This window comes from Petaurus breviceps, unplaced genomic scaffold (assembly GCF_028583685.1).
Source record: "Petaurus breviceps papuanus isolate PSGF00001 unplaced genomic scaffold, PetGlider_PUasm1.0 99, whole genome shotgun sequence".
Lineage (NCBI taxonomy): Eukaryota > Metazoa > Chordata > Mammalia > Diprotodontia > Petauridae > Petaurus > Petaurus breviceps.
Window position 1 is genome coordinate 746,283 of NW_027187465.1, and position 19,450 is coordinate 765,732.

The 19,450-nt window shown below is 50.7% G+C and overlaps 1 protein-coding gene across 1 annotated transcript in view; it reads right to left on the reverse strand.

Moving 5' to 3' along the window:
• LIMK2 (LIM domain kinase 2) overlaps window positions 1-19,450 on the reverse strand; it is a 64,218-nt gene that overhangs the window by 44,326 nt on the left and 442 nt on the right. Inside the window, exon 2 of the mRNA XM_069081660.1 lies at window positions 11,145-11,244. Within this exon, the coding sequence (XP_068937761.1) occupies window positions 11,145-11,244 (100 nt within the window). The remainder of the gene's footprint in view (window positions 1-11,144; window positions 11,245-19,450) is intronic.

A 19,450-nucleotide genomic window follows, 5' to 3' on the forward strand; every position in this document is an offset into this window, starting at 1 on the left:
AGCTCTTCTAGGGGCAAGAGAAAGAAGGGTTTAATAATTCACATTTCTATGGTATTTTCCCTTCTCAATAACCTTGTGAAACATTATTCTCATTTTGTGTATGAGAAAACAGAGGCTGATTTTTTTGACAGGATTCCTCAAGTCTGGGGAATGCCAGAGGAAAAGGTTATTTGACAATGGGAGGCCAAAATGAAAATGATAAAATGTAAGCTCACAGAGTCTCTGAGTCAGAAAGGATTAACTAACAGGAGATGGATGGTTAGCCTGGGAAAGACAAGGCTTGGGCAGGCCATGATAGGTGTTCAGTGGTATCTGAAGGAGGCTCACGTGGAAGAGGAGGGAGATTTGTTTGTCAGAAGGTAGAACTAGGAAACATGAACACTGAAATGAAAAAAGGAGCATTGTTGGCTCTAAAAAGGGAAGACTTTCCTAAAAGCTGCCCAAGACAGGACAGTACAATCTTGACAGGCAGTGTGAGCTCCCCGTTGTAGAGACTGAATAGGATAAGTACATGCTTAATAGATGTGATGTTCATTATTTGATTGAGAGAATCATAGGTTTTCAGACATGGAAGGAACCACAGAAGTGAGCAGTCCAACAATATATTCCTGGTTCATTTAAAATGTGATTCAATTTATAGCAGCTTTCCAGAAACACAATTATTGCATAAAAAAAGAAAAAAGTCTTAAGTTCTGGTGTCTAAGCCCAAGAAAAATCTAGCATGTCTGTTTATTTCTTGGAACTACTCAGAATAAAAGATCTGTGATTTTAACAAAATGTATTCATAAAAAAAAAAGAGGTGAGAGAGGATTTTGGAGGAGGGACTTGACCAAGGTCACACAGCCAGAAAGTCCTGCAGCTGAACCTGAAACAGACGTCTCCTAACTCCCACATTCGTACTTTTCCATTCTAATGTTTCTCCTCATTTTCACCTGACATTTCATCTCTAAGAGGTCTCTAGTTCTGCCCCATCTGGGAGAGCTCTCTGCTACTGAAGTCAGTAAGGAGAGGCAGCAGTTACGTGCCCATGGGCAGATGGCACCAGAGTGACTGATCATGAAGGGGAACGAGGCTGATTCCACAAACAAGTATTAAGTACCTACTGTTGTGTGTAGGTGCTATGCACCTGGCTGTACAGCAATGAGCAAGGCAGAGAAAGGTGACCAGGATGTGGAGATAAGGTAAATACACAAGTAAGAGATGGCAGGAAAAAAGGGCCCCTCCAAGCGTGCTCTGCATCCTTCATAGGGTCACGCCCACCCTGGTCTGGCCCAGCTCACTACTGGCTCATGCTCCAAATAGGTTCTTTACCCAGGGGGATGCTAAACTCGGTGTGTTCACTGCATCTGGCCCCCTTAGATCTCAGGCCTTGGGCAAGTGAAAATGAAGCCCATTGCAGTGGAAACTTCCTTCTTCCTTCCTGCTTCTAATTTTTAAAAATTCACACAGCCAACTCTCCTTACTTTCGGGACTCCACCTTTTGCCTCACTGCACTGTGGACGTGACTCTCACTTGCTAGAGGCAATGCCCGTGAAACATGAGGCTCAGGCGGGTCCTGCCAACTTATAAAGGCTTTGAGCACAGACCCAGTACGCGGCTGTGTGCCTGACATTTGGAGAGTCACTTGGAAAAGAGGGAGAGGCTCCCCAAAGGGCTGGCTAGCAGGGGCTGAATTTTCTTTGGCCATGCCAACTCAGGAAGACGCGGAGGAGGCACGGTTTGCATCGGGCACAGGGAGGGAGTGGCCACCCTGATGAAATCAAGTATTCGGTTACAAAGTAGGCCATCCTCTCACTTTCCCAAGACTCCAATGAAGGAAATGGAAAAGATTTGGTAACTGAAATCAGGGTTTAAGATGAGCTCAGAAGAAAAGAGCCTCCAGGTCACTGGGAGGTGATTACAACAAGGTCATTTCAGCTGGAAAGAAACAAGAGACAAAGATCCGAGGAGAAAGTCATCGCCCAGTTTTTCTGGCAGGCCCTTTAGGAGATGTTACAGTGTGAACAGTGAGTTTAGCTAAAGGGAGATTATCAGGAAGGGCTTGCCTGGGAACCCCCTCAAATCCAGGTTAGGCAGAAAGAGATAATGACTGTAGCAAACTCTCCTATCCTGGGGCAACATAAGCAAGGGATATTTAGCACTCTGAACTTGGAAAGGGGAAGACTTCCGCTCCAGGCCCAGTCCACTCCGCACATGGTGTAGCTGTGTGACCCTAAGCAAATCCACTGGCCTCAGCGTGGCCCAGTCTGCTGATCCAGGCCCCGGCCTCCTTACTGCTCCTCAAACAGGGCTCTCCATCCCCCACCTTGGGTGTTCTCCCGGGCCTCTGGCTTCCCAGGCTTCCCTACCTTCCTCGGGAGCCTTTCCCAGTTCTCCTGAATGTTCATGCCTTCCCTCTGGAACCATCCCCTTGTTTGTAGGTTCCTGGTTGTTCACTTGTTGTCTCTCCCATTAGACTGAGCTCCTTGAGGGCAGGGACTGTTTTCTGTCTCCCTTTGTACCCGCTGTGCTTAGCACAGTGCCTAGCACACAGCAGACCCTTAATAAACACCTGCTGATTTGACTTGACTCAGGGAAGGCCCCTTTCAGATCCAGCTCTGTGATCCTTACAGTCCTAGCCCATCCTTCATGGAAATGTCTAGCATTCCGGTGACCCTCTACTCCGTGTGGACAAGAGCCCTGATAACTCTGGGGCATAACTCTTATGGCTCGTGGTGCTCAGCAGTACAGACTGTCAAGAAAACAGCTAGGTGGCACAGTGGATAAATTACTGGGCTGGGAGTCAGGAAGACACGAGTTCCAATCCTGCCTCGGATACTTCCTAGCCATGGGGTCCTGGACAAGCCATTTCATTTCTGTGTGACTATGTTTCCTCACCTGTAAAATGGGAGTAATAATAGCTCCTGCCTCCCAGGTTTGTAGTGAAGATCAAATCAGATGCTGGCTGTAAAGCAGCTAGCAAAATGTCCAGCACATAGTAGGTGCTGTTTTTAAATGTTATTTTTTCTCTCCTATGCTGCCAATAGCAATACTTAATAGGGGCTTGTGAACAGTGCTGATCATGGGGGTGGGATGGGGGCCCCGTGTAAGCATCTGTTTACCCTACGGCCACTCTGCTCTGCTGAGCACTGTCTTCTGTGAGATCCAAGTGGAAAGGACTCATGGAGCCACACCTTCATTGTCGGGTGAGAACAGCATTGCAACAGCAGGGGGCAGAGCGGCTTCGTGGAGTCCTGTAAGCCTGCCCGTATTTAGCTTAGAGAGAGAAGGGAAGGCCCAGGAGCAGGGCTCCAGCTCTCAGAGGGGCTGCCTGGCCCTAAGCCTGAGAGCCCTGGCATGTACTTAGGGGAAAGGTCCAGACTCAGGGGTCTGTCTGTCTGGAAAACTGGACACCTTTATTTTCACTAAGCCCTCTTGCTGAATGGCATTTTCTTTAATTACTGAAAACCCCGTTTCTCAGCTGGGGTCCCTCACCTTCCCTCCTCAGCCTGCCAGAGTCAGGGAGGTCACCCAGGTTCCTCCTTCCAGCTCTCAGATCAGAATCACAAGGCTCAGAGACATGTCCTCCAAGCCCTCATTTTAGAGCGAAGGAAGCCAGGGCCTGGGTAGGCAATGACCCTGGGTCCTCTTCACCGTACCCTGGAACTTCCCCAAAGCCAGGGACGGCACATTCAGGATGTAGAAGAATCTCTAAAGTAACATCACAGCAAAGGGATTTTGCAGCTGCCACCTAGGCCTAGCTCTCTGGGCCCTGAGACCTGTTTCCACAGCCACGGAAGGGAAGGCACAAGATGTTCCAATCACAGCCTGATACCCTGCGATCGTAGGCCTTCCCCCTCTTCGGAGTCTTGATGGTTCCTCTGCTTCCCAGATCACACCATGAGGATAGTTTATCTGATAAAATGTGTTGGGAAGACCCCTTCTCACAGGAAACAGCCCAACCCATCTGGGACTATTCTCTAGGGAAATGAGACCCAGTGTGGTGAGCAGTTTCTAAGACCTTTAAAGTAGTGGATTTTCCTTCTGAAAACCCATCAGTCCTCAAGTCAGAGCCGAAGCAGGTGTGCAGGGCTCTGAGATGAAGCGGAAGTTGTCTTCTCCTCCCCTGCCATGTAGAAAAGGCTAACATGATGCAAGCTGCCCAGATCCTCATCCAGGACGGTGCCATAGAAACCAGAGGCTAAAATGGAACTGCACAGCCATGGAAGCTGCCAGCCCCGCAGCAGACCCCAAAAGAAGCCCAAGCAGGGGCTTCCGGGCCCCTCCCAAGGAGAGGATGAGCCCCTGTCTAGGGAGGTGTCAAAGGAAAGGGAGGATGGCCCATCAGGCTGCCTGCTGGGCTGCCCGAGGGTGGCCTATGGGCTGAGGCCCTGCAGGAGTGGGCACAGGAGGGGGCACCACACTGCCCTGGAGGAGGGGGGGAGGGGCTGCACTGGCTGCTCCCCACTGACCAGAGCACTATCTAAGAGGCAGCAGTGCAGACGTGTCTGCAGACACAGCAGGGGAGGAGTTCTAGTGGATTAAACACTCAGCAATTTCCAGCCCCACCCCACAATGAGGACGACAAAGGGGCGTGGGGTGGGGTGGGGTGACTGCAGGCCCACAGTATAGGGGCTCCCCACATGGGCTCTCTGCTTCGGATCCTAGGTCACCCCCCAACACACACACTCATCCCAGGCTGTCTGGGCTCAGAAAACCACCATACTTCCCTCCCATCTGTCCAAGACCTTATGGATGACTAGAGTCTGGGGGAGGGGGCAGGGAAGAGGTGTATCACAAACGCAAATTACAAATTTCTCCCTGAATTTGTGATTGAATCAGTCTGAAGGTGACAAAAGACAGACTTAAAGGCAGGAGGCCTGACCTTTTAGCCAGCATTCAGCATCGTGTCTAAGCAAAGACTGCTGTATTTAGAAACCAGGATTCTCAAATGTCTCGTGCCCTGGGTCCCAAGGACTGGGTCATGGCCCTTGGAAACAGGCCTCACTTTATAGCCTGCCTTCACCACCCCCCCCCCCCTGGGGCCCCCCTCCCCCGGCCTCCCCCCCCCCCTCCCCCGGGACCCCCCCTCCCAGGACCCCCTCCCCCGGGCTGCTCTACACCTGGCTAACATGCTTATGGTTTATTCTATATTGTAATCCCCTCCCAACCAGCGATAATGCCTTTTTAAAAATCTGGATCATCCCTAGCACAAATGGCAGAGGACAGCAAACCTTCAGATTCACAACTATCGGGAAGCCTGAGAATTCTGGGCATCTTGTCACCTCTGATGACAATCAGATGTGATCTGATGGGATCGATGGAGCCGGGGCGTGTGGTTGGGTGAGGTACATCTGTGCTAAGAGAGCGCCCTTTCTGGCCCTGACCATGAAGCAACGTGACCATGCTAACTTCCCCTCTCAAGCCCTTAATTTCATCGTGTGAGGCTGAAATGAGGCCAAAGGAAGACAGAGAGGTTTCTACATCCTCCGAGTCTACCCTCCTCCCCCAGTAAATGACAGAGATGTCCAACTGAATCAGAGAACTGGACAACCCCCTGCCCTCAAGTCTCTCTGCAGTTCTAGGAAACAAGTATCTCTGGCCTTGAAGAAGTAACTCTCTCTCCTCCCTTCGATGCCTTAGCAATGCACCCTGTGCTCTCTGGTACCAAAGGAAGAGCTTTGTGGGAGTGCAGAGGGGAGAATTATTCATTTCCTCAATCACACACCGATGGAGCACATACCCTGGGCAAAGCCTGGTGCTGGACCCCACGGGACAATTACAAACCTATGATCTGATCCTCTGTCCTACCTGCCCCCCCCCATACTGTCACTGAGCAGTTAGGAAGGGCAGCCCCTTGTCCCAGGGCAGCTTCCCTCTGAGATGGGCTGACCTCATGGCAGCATTCTGAGCTGTCCAGAGCACTCCACATCCCTAGGAGGGGCCTGCAACAGGTCCTACTCATTACCTTCATTTGAAAGCTGGGAACTAGACTTGAGGTGAAGAGAATGACTGGTCTAGGGGTCTATGGCCTAGAGCTAGCTGGTGTTGGAGGAGGGAGACATTCCAATGATGCTCAGCATCTCTCCTGATGTCAAGGCAGGCTCGTTTTCCATGATGCCAAACTGAAGAAAGTCCTATTGGCCTGTGTCAGGGCCGTGGTGGCAGAAGAGAATCAGTCATGAGAGCTTTCATGGAAAGCGTAGCATTTTACCTGGGCCATTAAGAGGATGAGTGGGTATCCCAGGCCCAGGGAACAGCATGAGCAAAGGCATGGAGAGCATACGACACACTGAAGGCACAGAGTACAGGAGACGTCATTCTGATTCATCCCTATCTTGAAAATCTTAGGTGGAAGGTGCAGTGGAGCTCACTGCTATGAGTTGAGATCACCATACCTCCCAGTGTGCTGAATACCTCCCCTCTCTACTGGTTCTGGCAAGAACAGGAAATGCCTAGACATGTTTTAAAATAAGGTCAGTTCTATCTGGGTTTCTGGATGTCAGTTTTAATTTTTCTACCAATATAACAGGTTTAAACAAATAGCTTAGGGGCTCTATCTGTGAGTCTGAGTTACTAGGTGACAAAAAAGGTTGTGTATTATTCAACAAGGACTTATCTTTGGGCATTGTGCCGAAATCCTTTTTACCTACATCCCCTCCAGGGGCAGGAACAGTCCCTTCCACCTTGACCTGTTCTATTCTAGAACAGCAGACAAGTGGCACCTCTAATGGACTGATTTATATTACAGTCACTCATGTGTGTGTTAAATCACCCAGCCACAAGACAGGTACTGGATCGACTGACCAACAAGCCTACTATGTGCCGGCCACTGGGTCAGAGTACAAAGAATGAAACGATCCCCACTCTCAGGGAACTTAGATTCTAATGGAGGCAACAAGGAACTATATAAGCAAATACAGCAGAAAAAAAGTGAATACATGCAAATATGTGTGTGTTTATGTCTATGCATGTGTGTGTGTACATATATGTATATATATATGAAGAGAGAGATACAGCAGGAGAGACAGAGGGGTAAGAGAAAGAAAGAGAAAGAAAGAGGAGAGGAAGGGAGGAAGAAGAAGGGACAAAAGGAGGGAGAAAGGGTCAGAGGGAAGGACAGGAAGAGGGGGAGAGAGAAAGAGACAGCGAGAGGAAGAGGAGGGAGGGAAGGAGAGAGACAGAGAGAAGGAAGAAGTTAAATACATGGCAGTTTGGTGGGGAGAGCCATAGCAGCTGAGGAAATCAGAAAAGGTTTTATGTAGAAGATGGTGCTTGAGCTGGGACTCTCCCAGGAGGGAGGCAGTGCAGGCACTGGGACAGGTGGGAGATGAGGTGCCACGTGTAAGGAATAGGAAAGAGCCAACTTGGTCAGGACCCTGAGCAGGAGAAGGGGAGTGAGCTGTAGCCAATGAGGCCAGAAGGAGAGACGGGGCCCATGCGGTGAAATGCTTAGCTGTGGAAGCTACACGGCTCCCAGGTGCCATGGGAAAGGGGTGTTGATGCAGCAGGGACGTCACACAGCCAGATCTGCCCCAAGGAAAACACTCTGGGAACACTGTGCCGGACAGACTGGGCAGAGAGAGCCGAGGCAGGGAGACCAGCTTTGGTTGTTACCTTCTGTTCCTGAAGAGGATCAAAATGACATCACTGCATCAGAGTCAAGTGCAGTGTGTCCAACGGCAGCTGATCAGCTCTAGCACAGGGCGGGCATGGAGTTCACATCAACGTCTGGAGTGGCTCTGCCCATAGAGCACAGCACGCCCAAAGGCCACCAAAGAGGGCATACCCTTTGATCCAGCAATACCCCTCCTAGGTCTGTATGCCAAAGAGATTTTTAAAAAAAGGGAAAAGGACCTATTGGTACAAAAATATTGATAGCAGTTCTTTTTGTGGTAGCAAAGAACTGGAAGTTGAGCTCATCTCATCAGCTGGGGAATGGCAGAACAAGCTTTGGTATAAGAATGTGATGGAACACTACTGTGCTATAAGAAATGAGGAACAGGCGGATTTCAGAGAAATCTGGAAAGACTTAGATGAACTGATGTGGAGTGAGGGGAGCAGAACCAGAACCCTGTGTGCAGTGACAGCCACACTCTTCGGTGACCAACTGTGACTGACTCAGCTCTTCTCAGCAATGCAAAGATCCGAGGCAATGCCAAGACTCAAGATGGACAATGCTGTCCACCTCCAGAGAAAGAGCTATGGGGTCCGAATGTAGACTGAAGCAGACTATTTTCATTTCCTTTTGTTTGCTTCATCTTTCACAACATGACTAATGTGGAAATACGTTTTACATGATTGCAAATGTATAACCTATATCAGATTGCCTGCTGTTTTGGGGAGGGAGGAGGGAAGAGGGGGAAGGAGAAAGATTTGGAACTCAAAATCTTATAAAAAATGAATGCTGAAAATTGTCTTTACATGTATTGGAAAAAATGAAATACTATTTGCATTAAATAAAAAAGGCTGCTCAGACACCCAGGAAGCTGCCAAATCCTACCACAGCTTCAGTCCAGTGAGAAGACGACCCTGTGGTCTGGGCTGCCTGTGTGCAGGCTGTGACTCTGGCTCCCAGGAGATCCACATCTGATGCTTCATCAGCTGCCTGTAGCCACAGGACTTTGAGGCAGGTAAAAATGGTAAAAGGGTATGGATGATGTCTTTTGATTCACACATAAGTTAGATTTAAGTGAGGTGGAGTTGCCCAAAGCCGCTGGCCTCACTCTCTCCTCCAGAGTCATCACCGTCCAGAGGCAGGATGGAATCAAGACAACTGGGAATGGCTCAAGATACAGCAGATGACCCTGGCATCCTCAGTGTCTAACCAACTTCTAAGCGCTCCACAGCCCCTGTTTCAGCTGCCTTCATGGCCACTGGAACAAACTGTCCTCATCTACCCATTGAATCTGCAGGGGAAGTCTCCACACGCTTGGGGCAGACACCCCCCCTAACTCAATGAAGGGTCTGACACCCCTCAGTTATTCTTGACTTGGTTTATTCTGTCTGCTAAAACCGTGTACTGGAGCGAGGCCATTGTGCATGGTTACAGTTTCTTGGAGGCACAGGTAAATACCAAAAGTAGAAGCAGCCCTCATGCCAGTCTTCCCTGAACATACCCTACATCCCAGGGAGACCACCCAGAAGGCTGTTGCAAGAGGTCATGAGGAGCCGACCTAAAGGATGGCCGTAAGGTTGGGGAGAAGGTCAGATAGGAGGATGCTGTGGAGGCAGAAACCAGGAGTTTTGGCAGCTGCCTGGCTCCGTGGTCTGGAGGAGAGGGAAGAGTCGAGGATGAGGGACTATAGCTGGGGGTGGGGCAAGAGGGGAGGGAATAGAGACAGGGAAATCTAGAAAAGGAGAGAGTTTGGGAGGACAGAAAATGAGGGCAGTTGTGGATATGTGGACTTAAAAATGTCTCTGGAACATCTCATCTGAGAGGTAGTTTGAAAGGTCCAATAGGCAATGGGTGATCAGGGACTGAAGTTGGGGGGGTGGGGGGCTAAGAGAGGGAATAAGCATTTTTATAGCCCCTACTATGTTCCAGGTACTGTGCCAAGTCCTTATAAATATTATCTTTTTGATTGTTACAACAGCCCAGGAAGGAAGGAAGGAAGAAAGGAAGGAAGATTATTATTCCCATTTTACAGATGAAGTGCCTGAGGCAGCAAGGGTTAAGTGACTTGCCCAGGGACACCTAGCTGGATGTGACCTCAGGTCTTCCTGACTCTGGTGGGCACTCTATCCACGATCTCTGAGAAATCTGTGGAGAACAGACAGGCTCATGGAGACTGGAGCTGGAGGCACTCTGAAACATTCCCTGAAATGTGCTGATCATGAATCAGGGCTACTCCTGAAGGCGCCAGGGACAGCTGATTCAATTCAACAAAGCGAGCAAGCCTCATGAAGCCAGCACACCCATTGGTGCTTCTTGTCTCTGACGGGGTCTGGCGCATCAGAGCCTCAGAAGCGAGAGTGAGATGGACCCATCTTCGTTCTTTGGTAAAAGCTACTTCTCCTACTCCAAATACATACTTTCAGGACTTAGAAAAAAAGGGAGATTGGGATGGATGATCTCCCAGTTCTACCTTCTCTGGCAGGTGCCAGGCCATTTTTCTGTGCCATCCAGCAAAGTAGAAGCACTGGGAAGTAGGAAAGCAGCAGCAGGAGGAAAAACAAAAAACAAAAAACCAATCCAAGTGGCACTAATGTGGTCAAATAGCCAGAATGCCAGGAAATGGAGTGCAAGGACAGCACTGGCCTGGTGGCAGTAAGGGTGAGTGTGGAAGGGCCAAGGAAGCCTGGCTCCTCTCAGAGGACTCGGTGGCCCTGGCAGAGGCACGCACTGAGAGCGGGCTGCTGCAGGTCCATCAGTCTCACTGGCAGGCTCCACCCCATGCTCAGAGATTCACGCTTGCTGGGAAAGGAGGCCCTACCTGGCAGAACCCTCCCAAGCACCTCTATGAGGGCTGCCTTCATGGCTTCCAACACATTAGTTTGAAATCCTCAGTGGAAACTTAAAAAACAGATTCCAAGTTTAAGTACAACTCACTCAGTCCCCAAGACAAAACTGAGTGGGGGATGAGGGGTAGGGGTGGCCCCTCTCACTTCTCTATCTAGTTTTCAAGCTGCAGGGTGCTCTTTGGGGACTTATCCCTCAGAGTGGACCTTGCTGGTCATTTTAACCTGATCTCTCTGGGGGTGCAGTGGATACAGTGTTGGGCCAGAGTCAGGAAGACCCAAGTTCAAATCTTGCCTTAGACCCTAGCTGTGTGATCCTGGGCAATTCACTTGGCCCTTGGTTTCCTCATCTGTAAGAGGGATAATTAAAAAACCACCTCCTAGAGCAGTTGTGAGGGTCAGATGATATAACATTTGGAAAGGGATCACCACAGTACCAGGCACACAGTTGGTGCCATATAAATGCCACCCTTATGACTGCTATTGTTATTGTTAGATAAGAATATTTGGGAATGTGACTTGTTTGGAAAAGCTCTGACCACTGATGACTGATCTTAACTTGACCCTCTGAAAAGTTTATGCAAACATGGGCACCATGGGGCTTCTTGCTTGGGAGGGTAATGGGAAAGTGCTTCCGTTCCTTCATCAATGTCTCCACAGCAGAATATTCCCAGCGTCTGCCAGGCGACCAGCAGGTCACTTACCGAAAACACGAAGTGTGCCAGACTTCATTCACTGTCCTATACAGTCTCTGGGCAGGGGAGACATAGTCACCACACCCTCGACATTTCCAGGTGTCTTCCCCTGCAACAAAGAAAGCCAATTCTTTTAGCGAAGAGGCAGGACAGTGTACCAGCACCAAACTGGAGGCCAGAGGACTTGGGTTCAAGGGTTGGCTAGACTGTGACATCGTGCAGGCCACTCTATCTTTCTAAACCTCAGTTTCCTCATCTGTAAATTGGGAATAAGATGACTTTGTCTCCCTCATAGGGCTGCTGTGAGTCCAAGCACTGTGTCAACTCCAAAGTGCTTAAGCAAAGGTTCAGACCCTGTGGGCAGCGCCCTGCTTCACCAGAACAGGGCATCTGTTTGCCGACTGAGAGCCTTCCTTGTAAACTGACTGTGTCTGGGAGAAAGAGCTTTGTTCAGGCTCCAGACTGAAAGCCAAGGCCATATTGGCAGGGATAGCTCCTGAATGTTGTTAGACCAGCAGGGTGGATGAATAGACAATGAACAGCCCAGCATTTCAGGGATGCTTTAGAACAACTGGGGGCAGCAGCTGAAGGGACCGAATTGCTCACAGGAGCCCTCATCGCTCCTAGGCAAGCTAGGACAAAGAAGCCGGAGGAGGGCTCTGAAATACCAACTCAGCTCCCTGGACAGCAGTGAGCTCAGTACATGCTGCCCTTGGACAGCTCTTCAGTTCCCCTTAAAGCAATGCATGCTTACAGTGAAGGGAAAAAGCCAAACTCCAAGAAGGAGTACATCTGCAAAAGCAGAAAGACTGTCAGTGACCAGACCAGGAATGAAGGGGATGCCAGGCCAGCTCAAGCTAGCCCACCTCAGCCCATTCATTCAACTCTACATCACAAGGAGACTGATGTGCAGTCAGCAGAGGGATCAGAATTTCTATAGCACATGAAAATCACAAAGACCTAGAGAACCTGTGTGTCTATTCCAGGGGTGGGGAACCTGCAGCCTTGAGGAGGCTGTACGGCCCTTTGACTGAACCCAAACTTCACAGAACAAATCCTCTTAATAAAAGGATTTGTTGTAAAACGCGGACTCAGTCAAAGGGCCACACTTGAGGGCCTAGAGGGCCACATGTGGCCTCGAAGCTGTAGGTTCCCCATGCCTGGTCCATTACATCATTTCTGGAATTCAAACTTTTTTTTTGGCTTTTTGAAGGGCAATTGGGGGTGACTTGCCCAAAGCCACACAGCTAGTTTCTGTGTTAAGTGTCTGAGGCTGGATTTGAACTCAGGTCCTCCTGACTCTAGAGCTGGTGCTCTATTCACTGGGCCACCTAGCCGCCCCTAGAATCCAAACTTCCTTATTCCTCTTGGGGAATTGTCCCTCCAGGGCTGAAGCCCAGTACAAAGAGTAGACTCCAGTCTCGCTTCCTACCTAAGATTGTTATCTTGATCACTAAAAAGGCTTGCTCACCAAACTCGACTCTGAATAACTTTCAGCTGCCCTGAAGAGCCTCTTTGCTTCAGGGGACAGACTTGCTAGCAGGAAGCACATCAGAGGCACCTTCCTTGCCATCCCTGTGTCCCCTGCATGTTCCCAGCATGCACCATGCTGTCATCCTTCCCCCTCCCTGTCCCCACAGAATACCACCTACCCTTTCAAATGCAACACAAACCCAGCCTCCAACAGTAGGCCTTCTCAGATTTCCTGGCTCTCAATACAGACCTGTTGCCAGTGCAGACAACCTAACACTTCATTGACTAATCACCACAGTGCTAAGCACAGCACAGTGTGGGTTTGAGGTGCCAGGACACAGCTGAGGGGAGACATGGTTCTGACTTTCCTGCAGGTCACAAACCAGGCTAAGGCTAAGACCGAAACTCAGATGCCAAAATGTGCAGCATCATATGATTAGTACATTACAAAGGAGAAAACCAAACGCTACCTGGGGGCCACTGGCTGAAGGACCTGGGCATGTGCAGCCCGGCTGAAGGGGCCACGAGGGAGGGGAGAAGTTTCACATGCTGTATTCCAGGAGAACTGGGCAACCTGTTATCTCCTCCTGTCCATTCATACTAGGGTACCTTACCCTGGGTCAAGGGTGGAGAACCTGCAGCCTTGAGGCCACACGTGGCCTTCTTGAGCCTTAAGTGTGGCCTTTGGATTGAATTCAAATTTTACAGAACAAATCTTGCGGCTGCACTTAAGGATCTAGAAGGCCACATGTGGTCTCAAGGCCACAGGTTCTCTATGCAGGCTAGCCTGGGCTATTTCCTAGGCCTGGAATGGCTTCCTTTCCCTAGTTTTACCCATTTATCTCCTCCAGCAAAGCACCCTGATCCAGTCTCCTTTCTACCACTCCATAACCAAGTAACAAAGCTCCTCTCCTCCCAAGGACACTTCAGACCCAGAGACTTGAAGGACTTCTGATTCCATCAGTGTAGGCACACTCACACGCAACCCAGATCACACTTCCCTAACTCCTTCACTCCTTTGAAAATCAATGGGGATGGAAAAAATCATTCCCACAATCAACAAAAAAACATAACACTTTATAGTTATGCTTGACATCGGCATCTGCAAGAGACTAATGGTAGGCAGAAGGGGAAGGAAGAAAGGAGAGTCTTCTGGTAGAGTATTTTTAAAATCAAGCTTTTAGGATCTATCTCCCCATTATTACCAACACAAAAGGGGAAAAATCTGGTTTTAAAACTGGGCTTTTCTGAGCATGCCCAGTTCTCCTAACATGGAGCCCTCTGAAGCTTGTACCATATTGGGGGGGGGGGGTCCTTTGATTGGCTCTCTTTGTCTTTAGGTGTGGGCTCTCTGCTTCTTTTGGTGTGGGCTCTCTGCTTTTCTCTCATAGGCTGTATGCAGGGGGTGAAGATCCCAGATCACCCACAGTGAAGGACCTGGGGAGAAGGAAAATCCTTCCTTCATCACACTCTTTTATCCCAGGCTCTGAGAAATGGGCCTGGAGGACACTTGCTTTTGGTCTGTGTTGTCTGTTCTCAGTTTTGGGAGCCAGAGGTGACCGTCCTGGATCACAAGTTTAAGCCATGGAGACCTTGGAGCCAGGAGAGGAGGCAGGGTGGTACAAGAGCCAGTCTGATATGGAAGCCCTGAGAAGCCAGGGTACCTGGGACTTGAATAGGGAACCATTATTTGTTTTTGTATATCTGTCCCAGTGTTTCAAAAGTATTTGATAAACTTTTGGTGAATAAAAGAACGTAATCTGAATTGTCTGGTTTGGTGATCAGGCACTGGTTAAAATGACCCCAAGGTTTGCAGCCTTAGTGACTCTGAGAAGAGGGTACTAAGGATAAAAATGCCCTGAAGCCAAAATGACTTGATAGGGAAAGATCAAAATCTGAGGTGATGGGAAGTTAGAGTAGGTAACTGAACAGATTCCAGAGCAAACGTTTCTTAGCGATTAGGCCGAACTAAAATCTGGGCAGACGGCCTAGACAGGTAGGGCCTGCCCCTCCTCCGAGGCACCTGAGCAAAGGCTGGACCATCGTCTCATGCCCAGCCCACCAGGGCCTGGCTACCTTGTGAAGAGCTGGCCTCACTGGCTGCTAAGGACTTTTCCAACATATGACTTCTGCAATTTTTGTGACACTAGCCTGGAACATGGGTGAGAAAGAGGTCTCAAGTAGAGACTGGGGAGACATTGGGTTAGACACAGCAGTTGAAGCCATAAAAATGGGTTTGAGTTACAATTATTTTCCACTAAATTAAAAAAGGATCAAGCAGGAGAACATGATTTAAGCTCTCAACCCTCTTCCACATGCTTGTCCAGACCCTACAACCACCATTTATTCTTGCAAATTTACAAATATCCTGAATCTTTAGAGTTGGAAGGGACCTCCAAAGTTTCACCCTGAAGCATGACACTCCCCCATAGTCTTCCCAAGACCCAGCCTCTGCCAATGTGCCTCCAGGAATCTCACCAGCATTTTAGACCCCAAGTCTATTCTTTTTCTAAGCCTCCCCCTCATTTCTCTTTTTTCCTTTTATTCATTTTGAACTTAAATACAAGAAGAAAAAAAAGCATTTCCGTGTACACAGCACAACGCAAAAAGAGGATTCAATGTGAAGCCATGAATCTCCATCTCCCACGGTTTGCTCCTTTTGAAAAGCTCTGTAATAAATACTAGCCGTCCTTTTCCAAAAGCGCCTGCTTTTCTCCGCTTCCTTCTGAGTTCGCTTTTGTTCTCTGCTGCACACTTCTCAATCCCATTTTTTTCCTCCTCCCTTTCCACCCTGTATTAGAGAAAGGCTACCATCTGCATGTCCATCGGTCTCTGTGACACACACACACACACACACAACCAGACTCAACACACTTCTCTTGATCAGTCCTTTCTCTGGAGGTGGAGAGCATCTTCCTTCAAAGGTCCTTTGTAGCTGATCTGATTATTTATAAAACTCAAGATGACTGGTCACTCACAGCTGTTCTTAGAGCAATACTGCTTTACTGAATGTGACATTCTCTTGGTTCTACTCATCCCCCTCTTCATTATTTCATGCAAGTCTTTTGACGGTTTTCTAAGATCAAGCTCATAACTTCTTACAGGGCAGCAGTATTCCATCATAATCACACACCATTCTCCAGCTGGTGGGCATCCCCTCCGTTTCCGCCCCATCTCTCCTGACAGTGCCAACGCCTCCCAGGAGGCCAAGTTTACAACCCTGAAGTAAGTCACCCTTGACTCTTCCTTTCCCTTTGACTCCCAGGTCTAATCGCTGCCTGGTGCTGCTGGTTCTACCTCCACAGCATCTCTTCTCTACACTCACACAGCACTGGGCCTACTTCAGGCCCTCAACAATTCCTGCCAATGGTCTCTTCCTTCTCTAACCCATTTACTACTACCCAGCTCTCAAACTGGTTTCCTAAAATACAGATCTGACCATGTCCCTCCCCTACTCAGAAACCTCCAGTGGCTCCCTCTTGCTTCTAGGATAACATTCAGAATCCCCAGGTCTTTAAATCCCTCTACAATCTGGCAGCCACTTCCCTTTCCAGCTTCTTTACACATTCCCCATTCCAATTCAAACTCCCCTTCTGGCTGTTTTGCACACAAGACATTCCATCTGCAACCTCCGTGCTGTTCCTCAGGACTAGAAGGAGCACTCTTCTATCCCCTCTGGCTCCCAGGATCCCCTAAAGCTCATTTGAAGTGCCACGCCCGTTCCTGGGACACCCCATTAGCAGTAACTCTCTGCAGATGTGCTCTGCATCCTCGCCTGTGTCTCCACTAGAATGCAAACACCTTGAGTGCAAGGACCAGTTCATTCCTGTCTTCATCTCCCACCATCTAGCATCATACCTGGAACATCATAGGTATTTAATAAACACTTGCTGATGTCAAGTTTACAGGGCAGCAAGTGGGTAGGTTGGTTGGCTACAAAAGTGCCTGTGCAGACATGATGCAAAATGGGGCTTTACTGGGGAGGGGCCAGGCTGACGACTTTGTACCTTAACCTTGATGCACTGGGGATTTCTGAGCAAGAAAGTGATATACACTGTAAAGCCTGTGCTTTGAGAAAAGTGTCTGGGCAGTGGCGTGAAGCTTGGATTGGAGGGGGAAAAGCCTTGGAGCAGACAGACCAAGCTAGTGCCATCACCCAGGGCAGAGGCTATGAGCCCTGAGCTTGGGAAAGGCCAAGGGGAGGAGAGAGAAGGATATGGATGTGAAGGCAGCAGCAACAAGACTTGCCACCTGACTGAATAGAGGCAGTAAGACAAAGGGAAGATCAGGGACAGCTTAGAAGAGGTGAGACCGGAGTACTAGATGCAGGGCTGTGCCCTCCACAGACAGACAGAAGTTTGGAGGAGAGTAACAGGCTCCACTTTGGCCCTCTGAGTTTTGTCCTTGATGAATGGCAGAGATGTCTGGCAGACAAGGCTGGACCAGAGGCAGTCTGATGCAGGGGAAAGAGTCCTAGATGTAGAGGCAGTGGGCTTGTGTTCAGATTCTGACTCTGTGATCTCAGGAACTTTGACCAAAAGGTCACGTGGCCTCTCTGGTCCTCAGTTTCCTCCCCTATAAAATAAAGAGATCCAGCTGGACGGTCCTTTCCAACTCTAGATCTATGGTCCTCAAGATCGAACTGGGAGTCTGTGAGATCACCAAGAGAGAAGGCAGAGGAAGAGAAAGGAAGAGGCTTCTGAACAGTCTTGGGGGACACCCATGAGAAGGGGGAAGCAGAAGGTGGGTAATCCAGCCAAGGAGATGGAAGAACTGTGTGGTCAGAGAAGGAGGAGGAGAGCCAGAAGAGAGAGGCAGCCCATGAAGGCAGAGAAGGGGGAGCCCTCCGAGGCAGGGGTAGCTAACCAGGTCAAAGGCTGCTAGAAGGTCAAGAAGAAGATTCTATTTTTTAAAAAAAGATTCTCATATATAATAAATAATCTTGAGGTTTCAGGTGAAATGGGTTCAATTTGATCATCATTTCCCTTTCCTGTTTAAGAGTTAGGCTCATTAGCTAGGTTACTGACAGTCTGCTCTCCTCAGCCCACAGATTCAAGCTGGACAGAAAATCTCAGGTCCTGAGGGGCCATAAGGCGTGGAGCCTGGTGGAGATGGGTGAGCAGCGTTCCTTCTCATTGATTTGAGAGATTGCTGATGCTTCTCAAGTTCCATTAGACAAGAAAAGCTGGGGACAAACACTGAGCTCAGTTCAGTTCATGAACAAGCCCAGTCACTGCCGGGGCCACTTGGGAGCCAGGGAGTCAGGTGTGTGGCTCCAGCTCCGGGACAAACCGGGAAATGGAGGGGGAAGGGCAGCGAGCTAGCAGAAGGGAGGGGAGGGTCATGACTGACAGGCGCTCCCCATGGCTTCCCAAGGTGTGCCAGACATCTCTAAAGGCATGAGCCGGGGTCCTCTCAACTCTCCCGCACTGACTGAGGACACAGAACGTTTTCACTCCCGCTGCTGCTCTGCTCTCTCATCTTTCCCTGTTTTAATTTTTTTTTTAAATAATCTTTTACTGACGTATTTTTAAAATTTTTCTTTATTGTAGGCTTGCATCTCAGTCACTTCCAAATCCCGAATTTAAGGAAGAGAAGTCCGCAGTGATGAAGAGGGATGGGTACTCCTAAACCTGCACCGGGACAGGCACCATGATGCAGTTAAAAACCGAACCCCGAGCTGAGCAGGGAGTCCCGAGGCGGGGGCCTCGCCAGTTCAGTGCGCCTTTCCCAGCCTCAGTCTCCTCGCCTGAATGATCACGGGGCCCCTCGCAGCTCCGACAGGCCGTATTGATGTTCGGGGAGCCGCGTCTCTCTAGAGCCCACAGGGCACACTAGGAACTTCGGCTCCGCTTCCCCCCGGAAGGCGGCCTGGTGCCACGGGGAGTCCGGGAGGCCCGCGGGTGCCTCTCCCATCGCTGGCTACGGTGAGAGGCTCGGGAGGGTCCCAGGAAGTCACGCACCAGGCGCTCCTCCGCCTCCCCACTCCCCGGCTCGGCGGGCCTCAGCCTCTCCTCCGGGCACGCACGAACATCCCCGGACCGCTGCTGCCCCTCTCCCTCACTACGCGAGACCCCGAAGACGCCGAGCCTCGCTCTGCGGGAGGGGATGCTCTCCGGAGCGGGGTCCCCCTCACGTCTGCAGAGCCTCCCGGAGCGGAAGGAAGGAAAGCAGCACGGGGCTGGCCGAGGAGGGGGTGCAGACCCCGGGGCCTGATGGGGGGGGGGGTCTTCTGGGCGAGGCCCCCGGGCTGGCCGCCCTCTTCTCCGCAGACACAGGCTGAGGTCACAGGCCGTTGGGTGCCTGAGGCTGGACCGGGACTCAGGTCCCCACCACGGCGGCTTCGGAGGCCGAGCCCCCCCGCCCCAGTCACCCTCCTCAGACCCCGAGCCCGGCAGAGCCCCCGCGTGACCGCGACCCGTAATGCCCCGGGGGAGCCCGCGGGCCCCAGGGGGAAGCTGGGAGCCGCCTTCTCCGCCCCCGGCCCCGGGGCCCTTTGGGGAGGGGCAGGAGGGAGGGGACCGGACCCTCAGCCTGGGTCACTTTGTCCCCTGCGGCTCAGAGGCCAGACCTGGGCCGGGGCTCGGAGGCTCGGACCCGGGGCTCAGCCCCGGCCATGCCCTGGAGGAAGTGACCGGCCACCCCATCGTCCCGGCCGGCAGGGCAGGAAACAGGCGCGGGAGCGCCGGCTACGTGCGCCGAGGCCGCCCCCGCACGGATCGGGACCCCCCGCAGCGCCCCCCACTCTCCAGAGCAGGGTCCGCGCCTCCCCTCCCCCTCTTCCCCCCAGGCCCGGGCAGGGGGTGTCCGTAACCGCCCTCCTCCCGCGGCACCCCTCCCCC